General features: G+C 42.3%; 2 protein-coding genes across 2 annotated transcripts; both read right to left on the bottom strand.

Moving 5' to 3' along the window:
• Window positions 1-4,255: 4,255 nt before the first annotated feature.
• LOC146650339 (trace amine-associated receptor 13c-like) lies at window positions 4,256-5,426 on the bottom strand. The gene is made up of 2 exons (XM_085384408.1): window positions 5,251-5,426; window positions 4,256-5,072 (listed from the first exon to the last, which is right to left on the bottom strand). Exons 1-2 carry the CDS (start codon window positions 5,424-5,426, stop codon window positions 4,256-4,258), a joined length of 993 nt encoding a protein of 330 aa, XP_085240534.1.
• Window positions 5,427-12,285: 6,859 nt separating this feature from the next.
• LOC146650338 (trace amine-associated receptor 13c-like) lies at window positions 12,286-13,455 on the bottom strand. The gene is made up of 2 exons (XM_085384566.1): window positions 13,252-13,455; window positions 12,286-13,102 (listed from the first exon to the last, which is right to left on the bottom strand). The coding sequence occupies exons 1-2, from the start codon at window positions 13,413-13,415 to the stop codon at window positions 12,286-12,288; spliced, it is 981 nt and encodes a 326-aa protein (XP_085240692.1). The 5' UTR covers window positions 13,416-13,455.
• Between the last annotated feature and the right edge of the window lie 1,917 nt (window positions 13,456-15,372).

Below are 15,372 nucleotides of genomic sequence, written 5' to 3'. Positions count from 1 at the left end.
TAATCAATACATATCACAACAATAAATCTATTTCTTTATAAACCCTCTAAAATCAACTTTATTAAATTATAAGAGTTCTTCCCCTTCTGCACTTGGTCTCTTCCTGTGACCTCAGATGAACCCAGAAGGTATAAAGCAGGAAGTAAAACTACATTTCCTCCTTTTGTTTCTGCAAGACAGGTAGGTAAGGTAAGTTCTAAACAATACAAATTAACAGTTGAAATAAAGAACATGTTAACTTAACAAACTTGTAGGAATTGATTTGAACCAAGATGTTATATTATATAATCTGTAAAAGTGCAAAACATAAACAAACCCGGGATAGTAGATGTTTGCCTATTGCAGATTACATGTGAAATATGGTTAAATCAAAACAAGAATGTTAACTAAGAATATAGACAAATGGTCCTTTCACCCACTTTGTCACAGTGCTATATTTGGAAGCAGCCCCCCCCTCCTCCCTTTTCGACAGGTTGTGTGAGACTTTAAATCATCAAACTGTAATTATAAATTTTAAATTGTTATTGATCCCTTTACCCCTAGTCCTAAAATGTACAGTGGGGCAAAAAAGTATTTAGTCAGCCACAGATTGTGCAAGTTCCCCCCCCCCAAAATGATGACAGAGGTCAGTAATTTGCACCAGAGGTACACTTCAACTGTGAGAGACAGAATGTGAAGAAAAAAATCCATGAATTCACATGGTAGGATTTGTAAAGAATTTATCCGTAAATCAGGGTGGCAAATAAGTATTTGGTCACCTCAAACACGGAAAATCTCTGGCTCTCACAGACCTGTAACGTCTTCTGTAAGACGCTTTTCTGTCCCCCACTCGTTACCTGTATGAATGGCACCTGTTTGAACTCATCATCTGTATAAAAGACACCTGTCCACAGCCTCAAACAGACTCCAAACTCCGCCATGGCCAAGACCAAAGAGCTCTCGAAGGACACCAGGAACAGGATTGTAGACCTGCACCAGACTGGGAAGAGTGAATCTACAATAGGCAAGCAGCTTGGTGTGAACAAATCAACTGTGGGAGCAATCATCAGAAAATGGAAGACATACAAGACCACTGATAATCTCCCACGATCTGGGGCTCCACGCAAGATCTCATCCCGTGGGGTCAAAATGATCATGAGAACGGTGAGCAAAGATCCCAGAACCACACGGGGGGACCTGGTGAATGACCTGCAGAGAGCTGGGACCAAAGTAACAAAGGTCACCATCAGTAACACACTAAAACGGCAGGGAATCAAATCCCGCAGTGCCAGACGTGTTCCGCTGCTGAAGCCAGTGCATGTCCAGGCCCGTCTGAAGTTTGCCAGACAGCACATGGATGATACAGCAGAGGATTGGGAGAATGTCATGTGGTCAGATGAAACCAAAGTAGAACTTTTTGGTATAAACTCAACTCGTCGTGTTTGGAGGACGAAGAATACTGAGTTGCATCCCAAGAACACCATACCTACTGTGAAGCATGGGGGTGGAAACATCATGCTATGGGGCTGTTTTTCTGCCAAGGGGACAGGACGACTGATCCGTGTTAAGGACAGAATGAATGGGGCCATGTATCGTGAGATTTTGAGCCAAAACCTCCTTCCATCAGTGAGAACTTTGAAGATGAAACGCGGCTGGGTCTTCCAACATGACAATGATCCAAAACACACCGCCCGGGCAACAAAGGAGTGGCTCCGTAAGAAGCATTTGAAAGTCCTGGAGTGGCCTAGCCAGTCTCCAGACCTCAACCCCATAGAAAATCTGTGGCGGGAGTTGAAAGTCCGTGTTGCTCGGCGACAGCCCCAAAACATCACTGCTCTCGAGAAGATCTGCATGGAGGAATGGGCCAAAATACCAGCTACTGTGTGTGCAAACCTGGTAAAGACCTATAGTAAACGTTTGACCTCTGTTATTGCCAACAAAGGTTATGTTACAAAGTATTGAGTTGTATTTTTGTTATTGACCAAATACTTATTTACCACCCTGATTTACGAATAAATTCTTTACAAATCCTACCATGTGAATTCATGGATTTTTTTTTCACATTCTGTCTCTCACAGTTGACGTGTACCTCTGGTGCAAATTACTGACCTCTGTCATCATTTTAGGTGGGGGAACTTGCACAATCGGTGGCTGACTAAATACTTTTTTGCCCCACTGTATATTTATTTTCTTACTCTTCATATATTTATTGTTTGTTTACTTGCACTGCTGTAAATGGAGTCTTGTCGTCTTGTCTCTCTATATACTGTACTGTATATAGCGGAGATGATAAAGTTTACTTTGACTTCAGCACAGCAGCGAGCACGCGCTCACTTTTTGCCTATAGAATTTCGAAAAAACAATGGTGATAAATTCTTTATCATAATATCTGGTGTTTTCATGTTTATTGGTTTGTTTTTATTATGTTTTTATTTTGTTTTATTTTGCGAGTTGGCTATCAGATGCCGCTCCGGCCAGCCAGAGAATCCCCTGCCACCCCATCCTTTCCTCCCTGTGCCACAAGCAGAAGTTGCACCTCGCAAAAGGCTATAAGAACACCAATCGGTGCCTATGCCATCCCCAAAATGCACTGGTGTGATGTCGAGGCAGCATGAGTACGAGCAACTTTTTTTTGCTGATGCCCGTGATGCCGCCCCCTACCACGATGCCACCCTGGGCAACTGCCCGTGTCGCCTATATCAAAAACCACTACTGCTCTGTGTACTTCCTGTTTGACCCTAGAACTGAAGAAGCTTCTCGGATGAGAGGTGAAACGTCTTCAAGTAACTTAAAGAAGTCCAGATGCTTTTCTTTGCAAGCTCCTTGGACTATACTGAATAATAACACAATTTACATTAACTAATGCTAAAGATCTTAGCCATAACCAGTGTTGGGTGTAACATGTTACAAAGTATTGTTAATGTAATCACATTGCATTTTTTAGTAATGTAGTAATGTAACACATTACTGTGCGTAATTCCATTAAAATGACAATTATGTCATTACTCACATTCCAAAGGTTCTTTAGTTGTCTGTACACTGGCCTAATAAAAAGAAAAAGAAATCAAACAAACATGCCGTTGTATTTCGGCGCAGTTGTGCTCCAATCCACTGATTTCAGTGTGTGTGTGTGTCGAGTAAAATAGTGCACTTGTCTATAACTGCTGATGAGTGCCAATATGGACCTTACTTTTGCTTTTAATGAACAAAAAAAAAAAAACAAGTGCATGATGCAAACTCTGTATAGGACAGAAACAACTACATTATCCTGCTGATAGAACTTCACTTGTATAACTATGCATGTGACAAATAAAGGACCTTGAACCTTGAACCATCTACAGAGACAGTATACTAATGCAAATCTAGCCAAAAAACAGTCAGTGCAGTGAGTCAATGCAGACCCCTGCCCAGCAGCCAGACCCTGAACAGGTAACAAAGACAGTGATGTGCAGTCAAGCTTGAGGCTTCTTCAAGCTTCTGTTTTTTAGAGTAGAACCATTGTGGTGATCGCTTTGCAGCTTCTCTAGGCTGGTTTTCATCTTTGCTTCATCTTGCTGGTTTTGTGTTCATATGTTAAAAGTTAAAAGAAAGATTTTATGTCTGTCTTCATTAAGGCATGAGTCATCTGGGTGTTTAGGAACGTCAGGTTTATATTATTAACTGGTAATTATAATTTTCCTCCTCCTCCTCTTCACTTCTTTTGCTGCAGACTTTTGTATAAACTGATTATCTTATCACATTAGAGTTTTTTTAATGTAGGCACATTACTTTTTTGTCTTTATTTCCAGCTATAAAGCTATATTCATACTGAATATCATCAGTATGAACATCCCTGCTCTCTGCGGAGACACATGAAAGAACACAACAGACAAGGATGGGGAGGAGCAATGTGTACACGCTGTCTATTTATGTACATGCGTGACAAGAGTGCTGTTTCCATTGACATGTCTCCTTTGTATGAAATTGAGTAACATACTGAAGATAAAGGAGAAACTCTGAAACTAAAATATAGTTCCTATCATGCTACTAGCAGTCTAATACATATACTAATGTTGGTTGCCAATGACATGAATAATATTTGTATCAGTCAAAATATTTCAGAAATGAAGTCCGTCAGTAGAGTTATTACAGTCTTTTCTTCCCCATCTCTAAACCACACGGGTTTCTGTTCTTTACTTATGGGTGTTACTTCTCTGTTAGTAACTTTTTTGTAATAGAAAACATAAAACAACAACAAAAAAACAATGGGGCTTTCATTCTCAGTCTTTCATTCTGTTTACATGATATTGGTGTCACAAGAGCCAGACTTCAATATTTTAAGTGTAACAATTTGTTTAACAGATTTTCTGAACCAGGGGTAAAATAAAGCATAGATTAGAGGGTTTAGACAGGAGTTTAAATAGAACAAACACATTACAAATGCAACAGATGAAGCACTGAGGATGGCATCTTGACCTGAGAGTGTGACACCAAAGTATGGGCAGAGACATATTAGAAACACAATGATAAGAACACTGATGGTCCTTACTGCTTTCATTTCAGATTTCTTAACATTTGTACTTACTGACCCCTCGTGTGTCAGAGCTGCAATATGTGACCGCAGGGCACGAGCTTGAGTCATAGCCACAACAAATACGTTTAGATAAAGAACTACAATCACAATGACAGGACCAATAAAGGACAGCAATAGATCTGCAACTCCAAAAGCATGGCCAACAACAACCACACACTCCCCATAGCAGGAATTATACCTGCCAGGTTGCACCAGGTTGTCTTTTAGCAGGAGACATTGAAAGACTGAAGAACAAATCCAACACAGATAAACACATGCTTTTGTTCTTTTTGGGGTGACTTTGGTAGAGTAATGGAGAGGGTAACAAATAGCCACATAACGGTCAATTGATATGAGAACCATGGTTCCTATTGACGCAGAGGTAATAATGTAGTCCAAGAGAAAATACATACTACACATGAATTCACCAAGAAACCAGCAACCATCTATAATCATAATTTGAAATAAAATCAGGAGACCCACCAGGCAATCAGAGACAGCCAAAGATAGGAGGAGGAGATTGGTGGGGGTGTGCAGCTTCCTGAAGACAAAAGACAGCGACACAGTTATTATTATTATTATTTGTAGCAACAAGTGCAATTTTATACAGATAAAAGGAAAAAGCATTTAGCTCAGACTCACTCAGATAGGATATCATATCATTTTCATCTTTTAGCCATAAAATCTTACTGTCTGCATATGTCTAACAAAATTATTACTTGAAATGTGAGATGGAGATGATGACCAGCAGATTAAGAGTCACAGTGAGCAAAGAAATGGAGGACAGGGTAATATAAATAAGGATAGAAAATGTATAAGGACGCATGGTCTTCCTGCAGGAGGAGTTGAGGAGTTGTGGAAAGCAGAGTTCAGTTTCTTCAAAGGTTTTCATCATTAGAAAAAGGAGGTTCCAGCTTTCTGCCTGAAGCTCTTTGTTCTGTACCTGATTTATTTTCTTTGCTCACATTGCTCCTCCCTCTTTCCCACTGGTGGCAGTTTTCTTTCAGTATGTTTACAACTATGTCAAATCCTGCATAGTTTCATTGTGTATTGAGGTTTTTAAACTTTTTCCAGTGAAGTTCATGTACTTGATAGATTGCATGCATTACCTACAATCGGCCAACCCTGTTCTTCGACCTCAAAACCCCGAAGTCTTCGACCCATTGCTATCAGCCGTACCCTTGCTGGAACTTAGGAGATGCTACTTTGTCATTTATTTACCCTTCCACTGGTGCACATCCTCTGCCTCTACCTTCCCTGCCTAAGAGGCGCTATAGGAAGCGGGGCAAACTGAGTGGGTTCCATGTTCGCTTTAAGGTAAGGCACATGCTGCGGCTAACTCCTATTCCACTTTGGATATTTTGCAACCTCCTTTCTCCATTCAGGACCAGTTGTCCTTCAGACTGATTAGCCACCGTTGGATTTGTCCAGTAGGACGACAATCTTACCCAGCTCGCCCAGTGGTTTGTTTGCCTGCTCGGACATGGATTGGGACTCCCTAAACGATCTTTTTCTCACCTTGTGGTTGGATTCTTTGTTCCTGAAGGAAACTTGGATTCGCAGCATTCTTACACAGTGGGTAAGTGAAGCGACACATTTAAAGGGCCACTCGTTGGACTTGGTCATTTCATATGCTCAGGATATCTGTATTAAGAGCAATGATAATGTTGGCATCTCTGTCCATTTTGTGTTTATGGTCGATGCTGAGTAAAATGCAATAGAACTGACTTCTGCGGGCCCTCGTCGCCCTGTATGTATATTTAATTCTGAGACTGTGCCTTTTTTGATCCTGATAGCACGGACACTAAGTCTTTTACTCCGTGATCAATCCTTGTCCTGGTAGGTCAGATTTGGCTTCCTCAGCTCTCTGTGAGCAATTTTTAAATCATTTTACAAGAAGAATTCTATCTCTTAAGCCTTCATTTTTACACCCCTCTGTGGTGAATCCTCTCCGTGCTAAAGTAGGAAGAGGTAGGAAGTAGGAAGTAGTTCATTCTCCACCCTCAAGAGATTATTGGACAGGTGAGAAGTTCGAATTCTGGACGTGACATTTCTCCCATTATTAAGGATGGTTTTGATGTAATTGGCCTTATATTCTACCTTTGATGAACCTATCATTAATGGTGGGCTGTGTCCCGACTGCCTTTAAACACGCAACAGTGCAGCCTGTTCTAAAGAAAAGCAGCCTTGACCAGAATGATCCTGCAAACTATAGACCAATCTCCAAACTCCCGTTCTTATCTAAAGCACTAGAGAAAATTGTGTTTTGTTGTGTGTCATGCTGTAGGCATTAAGGGTTCTGCCCTTAACGGGTTTAAATCCTATCTCTCGGATCTTTTTCTATCACAATGGGATGTTACTCACCCCATCCAAAACTGGGATTGTAGTGTTTGATAGGCATATCCCTCGGGACTAGTTAGCCATTCTATTTGGCCCCCTTGCTAGCTTCTTCTCTGACACTGTAAGCAATCTAGGTGTTTTCCTGGACAGTTCATTTAAGCTTGTTAAACAAGTGTCCTCAGTAGTCAAATCTGGCTTTTTCAATTGCACAATCTCTAAAGCCAAACATTTTACACAGCACAATGACCTTGAAAAACGTATTCATGCTTTTGTGACTTCCAGATTAGAATACTGCAATTCCCTTTACTTTGGCCAATCTGTCCATCTCCATAGACTTTAGCTTGCTCAAAATGCTGCAGCTCGTCTCCTAACTGGAACTGGAAAATTTGCTTCCATTACTCCAGTTCTTGTTGACTTTGGCTACCCATCAAATATTGTATTGATTTTAAAATCTTGTTGTTTACTTTTAAAATTATAAATAACATTGCGCCTAGCTATCTTGCTAACCTTCTTAGCTTGTATGCTCCTCGTCGAGCTTTAACCCTCTGGGGTCAACGGACGCGCTGGCGCGTCAAAATCACAAGACCAATTTAAGACGACACAGCTACAAAATGCAGCGACTCAGAGTCTCCATTTCAACCTGGATCAAAAGTGCGGAATTCAAACTATATACCAGTTTTTGAATTGTGTTGATGGGCCACGTAATATCAGAGTTATGAGAAAAAAGATACACGCAATGTTTTATTCTGAACAAAACAGTTGTGTTTACAGCGGGAAGCACGGTAAAAAAGGCGTTTTCTACAGACAGCGCTAGCAAGCACTCTCCGCTTGCGAGTGAAAAAAGAAAAAGAAAACAAACACCCCTTCCCTATTGGTGTTAAAGTTTACCTTGTCAGCCAATCAAAAACTGATATGGCAACATGTGGCACTTGGTTGTTTAGGGAGAAGGGGCAGTTTTAGGAGCGACACCTGCGACGGAAAGCGGGCAAGCGAAAGAAAGACAGAGAGAGAGTTTTCATATGTGAGACATTAGTGATGTTTAGCGTGTTTTGAGGCTAGAGTTAGTGTGTTGTGTAGTTATTGTTTTGTATTGTGTGTCAGTGTGGTGGGGCGTGGTCTGCGGTGCCGTGCAGGGAGGGCGGACGCACCTGCACGCCATCCTTAATCACGCCCGCCTAGTTAAAAACACGGGGACTCAGGGGTTTGTGGGTGTTGTGGTGAGATGTCAATAAAGATGGCTCTGAATGATACTCTGTGGTCCCGCCGTGCCTTATTCTCACCACATTGGTCCGAAACCCAGGAGGCAGCACGGCGGGTCCGTATCGGAGCCAGGGAATGGAGGAGCTGGCCCAGAGGGTGGCCGAAATGGTGGCCGCCCAGCGGGAGCAGGCGGCGGAGGTGCGTCGCCAGCAGGAAGAGCTGCAGGACCAGTCCGAGTGTCACCTGGAAAGGATTGGGGAGCTGGTGGCGGTGCTCTGGGCGCCACCCCCACAGGGGTGTCCCGAGGACAGTGAAGGAGCCGCGTGAGGCACCTCAGCAACCGGAGGTGGCAGACGAGGCGCGCGGGGATCTGCTCCTGCCGGAGGAGGGGGAACAGCCGGGTGAAGGGCTGCTCCTGCCAGGAGTGGTGGATGAGCCGCTCCAACCGGAGGCGGCGGATGAGGCGCGCGAGGGTCTGCGCCGGCTGGAGGAAGAGGAGCTGCGTGAGGGGCTGCTCGAGCCAGGAGGGGCGGCGGAGGGAGTAGTAGTGACGGAGGAGTCGCGCGATGGGCTGCTCCGGCAGGGAGCGATGGCGGTGACGGAGGGGCCGCGCAAGGAGCTGGAGGTCCCCGTGCCGGGGGAGCCTGCTCGAGTGGAACTGGCGAGCGAGGCGTGCGCCACGCTTGAGATCGCCGTGCTCACCAGACCGGCCTCATCACCACCAGAGGCCAGTACACGCCACACCTCTGCCCAGCCACCTGTGAGCTGGGGCTCATGACTGTGCCGGCCGCGCTGGGTGCACCTGCCACGCGTCCGACTTCCGAACCAGCTTGGCCTGCGCCGCTGGATTCACGGGCGGCCACCTGAACTCGCACCTCCCCGTCGCTTGGACGGGGCCTGGGGGCGCCCGCTGTCCGGGCTGATTCCCTCTCCCACTGGCGGTGGGGGAGTAGGTTTGGCCGGATGGCTCCCCGGCCTCAATCGGGCGATGGGGGTATTTGGTGGGGCGTGGTCTGCGGATGCTGTGCAGGTGCGTCTGCCCTCCCTGCACGGCATCCTTAATCACCAAGAGGGGGCTGTACCTGCTGGAGGCGGAGGCGCAGCGCGGGGAGCAGCTCCAAACGGGAGTGGCGGAGGCGGTGGTGGAGCAGCTGTGCGAGGTGACAGAGGGGCCAATGTGGTGAGAATAAGGCACGGCGGGACCACGGAGTATCATTCAGAGCCATCTTTGTGGGCGATCGTGGCTCAAGAGTTGGGAGTTCGCCTTGTAATCGGAAGGTTGCCGGTTCGAGCCCCGGCTTGGACAGTCTCGGTTGTTGTGTCCTTGGGCAAGACACTTCACCCGTTGCCTACTGGTGGTGGTCAGAGGGCCCGGTGGCGCCAGTGTTCAGCAGCCTCACCTCTGTCAGTGCGCCCCAGGGTGGCTGTGGCTACAATGTAGCTGCCATCACCAGTGTGTGAATGTGTGTGTGAATGGGTGGATGACTGGATATGTAAAGCGCTTTGGGGTCCTTAGGGACTAGTAAAGCGCTATATAAATACAGGCCATTTACAGGCCATCTTTATTGACATCTCACCACAACACCCACAAACCCCTGAGTCCCCGTGTTTTTAACTAGGCGGGCGTGATTAAGGATGCTGTGCAGGTACGTCCGCCCTCCCTGCACGGCACCGCAGACCACGCCCCACCACAGTCAGTTATACTGCTGAATTGCTCCAAAAAAGCCATCAAAGGCAAATTCCAGTGTAAACGCTGTCCCCACATGGAAAACTGGACTGACACACCTCTTGTTGTCAGACCTGCAGGGTTTAGGACTGTGCTGTTCTCCTCTGTATTATATTGGACACAAACTATTTTTTTGGACTGGCACAAATAATTTTTGTGCCTTCTTATTTGATGCAGCACACCTGATTGTTCAGTAAATAGTTTTAAATTGTTATATAAAAAACGCCTGAGGGCTTGGCTGTATTTTTAGGTAAATAGTACCATATAACTTTGTTGTTCGCAAAACTTGTGTATAATTTTTAGAAATGTACAATTTCTATTTGCATTTCAAGTTATGAAAATGATTCGTTAAACATGTTTTTTTGAATTTTTTGTCTCGATTTAGATCAATTGTGCTAATATAGTATGCCAAAATGAAAAAATAACTCAAATTTCAGATATTTGAGGTTATGCTGAAAATAATGATACCAAACAAGGCAAGATAAGCGGTTTTTAAAGGTGTAATATAGAGGCAAAATCAAAAGTAGTGAAAAACGGCCAATTATACCCTGGACCCCAGAGGGTTAAGATCATCTGGTCAATTACTTTTGGTCCAACCTAGGTCCCACCTGAAGACCAAGGGGGATTGTGCTGTTGTCTCAGCTGCACTGAACCTCTGGAATAGTCTTCCTGTTACTATTCGTGCCTCGGACTCTATTCAATCTTTCATAACACGGTTGAAAACATACTTATTTAATTTCTTTAATATCCCACTAACTAGTGCCCTTATTTCATCTATTTGAACCTTTTTACATTTGAACCTTCTTACTACATTTTGACTTTTTACTGCATTATTGCTGATTTTTGTAGATATTATTTTATATTTATGAATTGTCTCTCTCTCTTACCCGTGGCCTGACATCTATTTTATTTAGCCTATACTCCTGGTTTAATTAGTGCTTCCCATCTGTTAGTATTAGTAGCTGTCACGGTTCTGGGTCGGTTCGACTCAGCATTTTGGAGTTGTTATGTTTTGGCTTTGAATAATGGATTATTCCTGTATACTGGTGGTGGTGGTGATGATTATGATGATGATAGATTATTATTAGAGTTCCATGTTTCTGTTTATGTGTGTTTCAGGATTTTTGTCTCATGTTTAGCATTTAGGTTCCATGTGTTATATTCAGTCTGTCTCTCAGTGTCAAGTCTGCGTCTTTGTGTAGTGAGGTCTTGTTTCCTGTTTTATTGCGAAGGTCTGCGTCTCTTGTGAATGTGTTCAATTTTACCTCTTGTCTCGTCTCGTTAATTGCTCCCAGCTGTGTCCACCACCTGTGTGTAATCTCCCTGTGTTTCTCTGTGTGTATTTAATGTTTAAATTAGTTGAAATAAGGGTTTTCAAATGTCAAGCAATATGTTAAAAATAAAGCGAAAAGCACCTAAGTAAAACTCTTTGTGACTGAAACCAGTTCACTTTGTTCATTAGAAAAATTGAATCATTTATTTTTAATATAGGATGTTTACTAACAAATTTCTGTATATGAAATATTAGACATCGATTAAATATGAAGCACAAACCTGTTTTAAGTCAGCTTGAAAAAAGATTTAAAATGACATGCAATCTATTAAGATTAAGATTAAAACTCATTTTAGTTAAAGGTTCAGTAAAGCACACTGCAGAAAGCACTTTCTGACTGTGATCAGATCATTTTGTGCATTAGAATAAAGAAAGAGCTTATTCCTATTCCACTGTTCAGGCCAGTCTGTAACATCATCAATGATTTGGTAACTTCCTCAACAACAAACTAGAAGAGATAGACTCTAATTCTCTGGGAAACACTGTAAGGAGTGGAGTGACATTGTCCACCGGTGGGGAATGTTTGTGTTTTTATTCTGTTCTTATGTTGTGGAGATATTAATTTAAACAATTAAATATGTAGATACTTACGTTATTATATATATTCCCTGTGCAGGTACCTCTTTAACTCGCTCTTTTTTCTTTTTTCTTGTTATTCTAAAATTATTTTAATGTAAAAATCTACATGCTGCTAACAGAGAAATGCCAAACTGCATTTCATTGTTGTTGTAACAGTGACAATAAAGATGTATTCTATTCTATTCTGTGTAAATTTCAGTGTTTCAGTAAGAATGGTTGTTAATTTATTAACACATCTATACATTATCTTATAAGACAAGCATTTTTTACAGCTGTAGGCTGTAGATGTAAATTAGGCTCCCATGTAAAACTAGCATATTACACATCTTCATTTAGTTTAGTTTAGTTAGTGATGGTTTTCAGAATTTGTGATGGATTCACATTCATTTAAATTAGAGAAACGAACACCTGATTTTGTCATGGTGTAACAGAGGATTAGAATACTAGCCCTGAAAATCGAAATGTAAAGCAACCTCTAGCAGATATTTGTTTCATTACACTTGAAATAAATAATAATTTATCAGTTTTTCAGTGTCAAAGACTGTATGGCTTGCTCATTACTAAAATCACTTTTCCCTATAGTATACTGGCCTCACTGGAGCCATGCCTAAATATCTTAAATGTCACAATGAGCTTGATAGATTTCAGAAACCAGGGGTAGCAAAAAGTGTAGATTAATGGGTTCAGACAAGAGTTAAAATAGAACAGCAAGCGCTCAAAAGGTACAGATCTAATATCAAAGAAACTATTCTGGCCTACCATTGAGGAACAGAAAAATGGGAAAAGACATATCAGAAAGGCAATAACAAGTACACCGAGAGTCCTGGCAGCTTTCAGCTCAGATTTCTTAGCATGCACCGTCTCTGACCCCTGGAGTCTGAGAGCAGTGATATGAGAGCGCATTGCCCGAGCCTGAGACACAGCCACCGCAAATACTCTTAGATACAGAACTATGATGACAATCACAGGGCCGACAAAGGTCAAAACAAAGTCAAAAATTCCCACAAAGTAATCAATGACAACTACACAATCACCAGAACAAGAATTATACCTCCCTGGCTGCTTCAAATTATCCTTCATGATAAGACTGTTATACAGAATTGAACAAGCCCAGCAAGTACAAATAGAGACTGAGACTCTTTTTATAGTGATTTTGGTGGGATAATGCAGAGGGTCACAAATGGCTACATAGCGGTCAGCTGATATGAGTACCATAGTTCCTACTGAAGCAGAAGTAGCAATGTAATCTAAACTGCTATACAGAGCACACATGTGGTCACCAAGAAACCAGCAGCCATCTAGGAGGCTAATCTGACAAGCCATGATGAGGCCCACGAAGAAATCTGAGACGGCCAGAGAGAGGAGGAGGAGGTTGGTTGGGGTGTGCAGCTGCCTGGATTAAAATAGGAGCATCAAAGGTTGTTCTACAGCAGTAATTGCAACTCCACTGTAACATATAGAACAAAGCAACACATTTTCTAATTAAATTCACAAAAAACATAATTTTTCTATAATTTGTTAAGTATTCAAATATGTCAGTACTTGAAGTGAGCGATGGAGATGATCACAAGCAGGTTCAGAATTGTAGTAAGCACAGAGATGGAAGACAGTGGAGTGTAAATAAACACAGCCTCAATTTGTGAATGCTTTTGCCGCACACAAGAGGAGTTGAATAGTTGTGGAAAGCAGAGTTCAGTTTCTTCCATTGTTAGAGAAAGACAGCAGTGGCTGTTCAGCACAAACAGCTTTGTGACTGAGCCCCTTTTTTGTATCACCACCCTTCCTCCCACAATTGCCTTCTGACGTAACTCATTCTCTGATATTTTTTCCCTCTGCGAATAAGTCAAAATGTGATGTTAATAATATAAAGTACAAGAAAACCAATTCAATACAAGTGAACTTCTTTTAAATGTTAAATTAATCATTTTGATGTGTTTTTTTAATAGTAACCTAGTTTTATGTTAAACCTTTAGGGAGTTAAAGTTTAAATCGCTGTAAACTGTTTAAACGTTTTTAAAAAGCACCCAGTAGCTGTTTTTTAAAGTTACCTAGTATTTTTGACACTGCTTAGTATTAACTCATTCACTGCCAGCCATTTTCAAATCAGGTAACTCCCCACTGCAATTGACGTCTATAGACGTCAATGGCAGTGAATGAGTTAATTTAATACTCAAAAGAGTGGACACACATAGACGCTTTTCTAGTGTAGTTTAACACTGGTAATTTTGCAGTCTACTTTTAAGTGAAAAAGCTAATGGACAATAATTTCTTTAAATATGGAAGTGTCATGGTCCGGGTGAGCATCCAGTGTTTTTCAACTGTTTGCCAAGGTTCTTCAGTACCTTCCCTTGGTTCAGGTTTTGAGTTTTATTGTCATATACAGATAAACAATGTAGCAACATTTACCTGTGATGAAATTCTTAGGCTCGTGTTCCTCCACTTTACATGAACATATAGAAAGCATACAGGTATATTAAGAAAACAAAATAACAACAATAATAATGAAATACTAAAGTATTAAATCACGGCCCTGTTTCAGGAAGCCGGTTTAGTGGAAAAACTGAGTAAGTATACCCTGAGTTAACGAAAACTCTGGGTTTTCGGTTTCACAAAGCGAGTTCAGCTGCAGCCTGAGTGAGTCACTATGACGACACACTCCGTGAAGCTAACCTGCCCCCTAGCAGGTTTACTACAACTAACCCTGACTGTCTCCGCCCCTTTGTCGGAAACCTGACAGTAGGAAGTGTCGGACATGGCGTGCCACTTCCTTGAAGAGCCAGTAGATCGTGAAGCCCAAATTCTCCGCAGAGCTCTCCGCCGGGAGAGAGTGATCAGAGCGCGTTTGGACATTTTATCATTTCCTGATGATTTTCTGTGCGAACGTTACCGTTTCTCAGCACAATCTATAATTTATTTGGATAACATCCTCAGGCCATATATTACGCATGTGACACATCGCGGACATGCTCTCAGTTCATTGCATATTATTTGTATTGCACTTCGGTTTCTTGCAAACGGGAGCTTTCTGTATAATATTGGTGACGCTGAGCACGTTTCCAAGGCTACCGTCTGTCGGGCAGTCAGGAATGTTACAGTTGCACTGAAACGTCTCCTGTACTCGTCTGTGGTGTTCCCCGGTCACAGACCCACAAGATTTATCAAAGAGGGATGCCACAAAATTGCAGGTATCAGGATGACCAAAACTTAATGTATGATGTGGTGATACTTGGACTACTACTTAAATTGCACATTTATTTTCAGGGTTCCCAGGCGTGATTGGCTGTACAGATGGCACTCACATTCCAATCATTGCTCCTTCAGTAAATGAAGGAGACTATGTGAACAGGAAGTCTTTCCACAGCATTAATGTACAGGTACATAGTTCCCTGTAGCATGTCAAACTAACAAATTATTTCATTATAGTAATGGATGCTAATTTGTGTTCTCTGCACTGTGAAGATCATATGTGATGCTGCCAACATTATCACAAATGTGGAAGCCAAGCGGCCAGGCTCTGTCCATGACTCACAAATATTCCGTGAATGTACACTGAGCACAAAATTTGGACATGGTGAGTTGAGAATACTTTAAAATATATAAAGACCAATTGCTTCAGGGACATTTGAACTGAAGTGTACCCTTCTGTCTTAGGAGAGTTCACTG

The sequence above is a fragment of the Rhamphochromis longiceps genome, linkage group LG16, assembly GCF_057381845.1.
Source record: "Rhamphochromis longiceps isolate RC_006_pf linkage group LG16, R_longiceps_female_GT1.1, whole genome shotgun sequence".
NCBI lineage: Eukaryota > Metazoa > Chordata > Actinopteri > Cichliformes > Cichlidae > Rhamphochromis > Rhamphochromis longiceps.
This window is presented reverse-complemented; position numbering and strand designations above follow the sequence as displayed.

Bases quoted from the DNA above. Each gene is read 5' to 3' on its own strand.
- LOC146650339 (XM_085384408.1), bottom strand. From the start codon at position 5,426: ATGATGAAAACCTTTGAAGAAACTGAACTCTGCTTTCCACAACTCCTC. The intron at 5,073-5,250 runs GTAATAATTTTG...TTTTGTCTTCAG, and splicing joins ATCTCCATCTCACATTTCAA to GAAGCTGCACACCCCCACCA.
- LOC146650338 (XM_085384566.1), bottom strand. From the start codon at position 13,415: ATGGAAGAAACTGAACTCTGCTTTCCACAACTATTCAACTCCTCTTGT. The intron at 13,103-13,251 runs GTACTGACATAT...ATTTTAATCCAG, and splicing joins ATCTCCATCGCTCACTTCAA to GCAGCTGCACACCCCAACCA.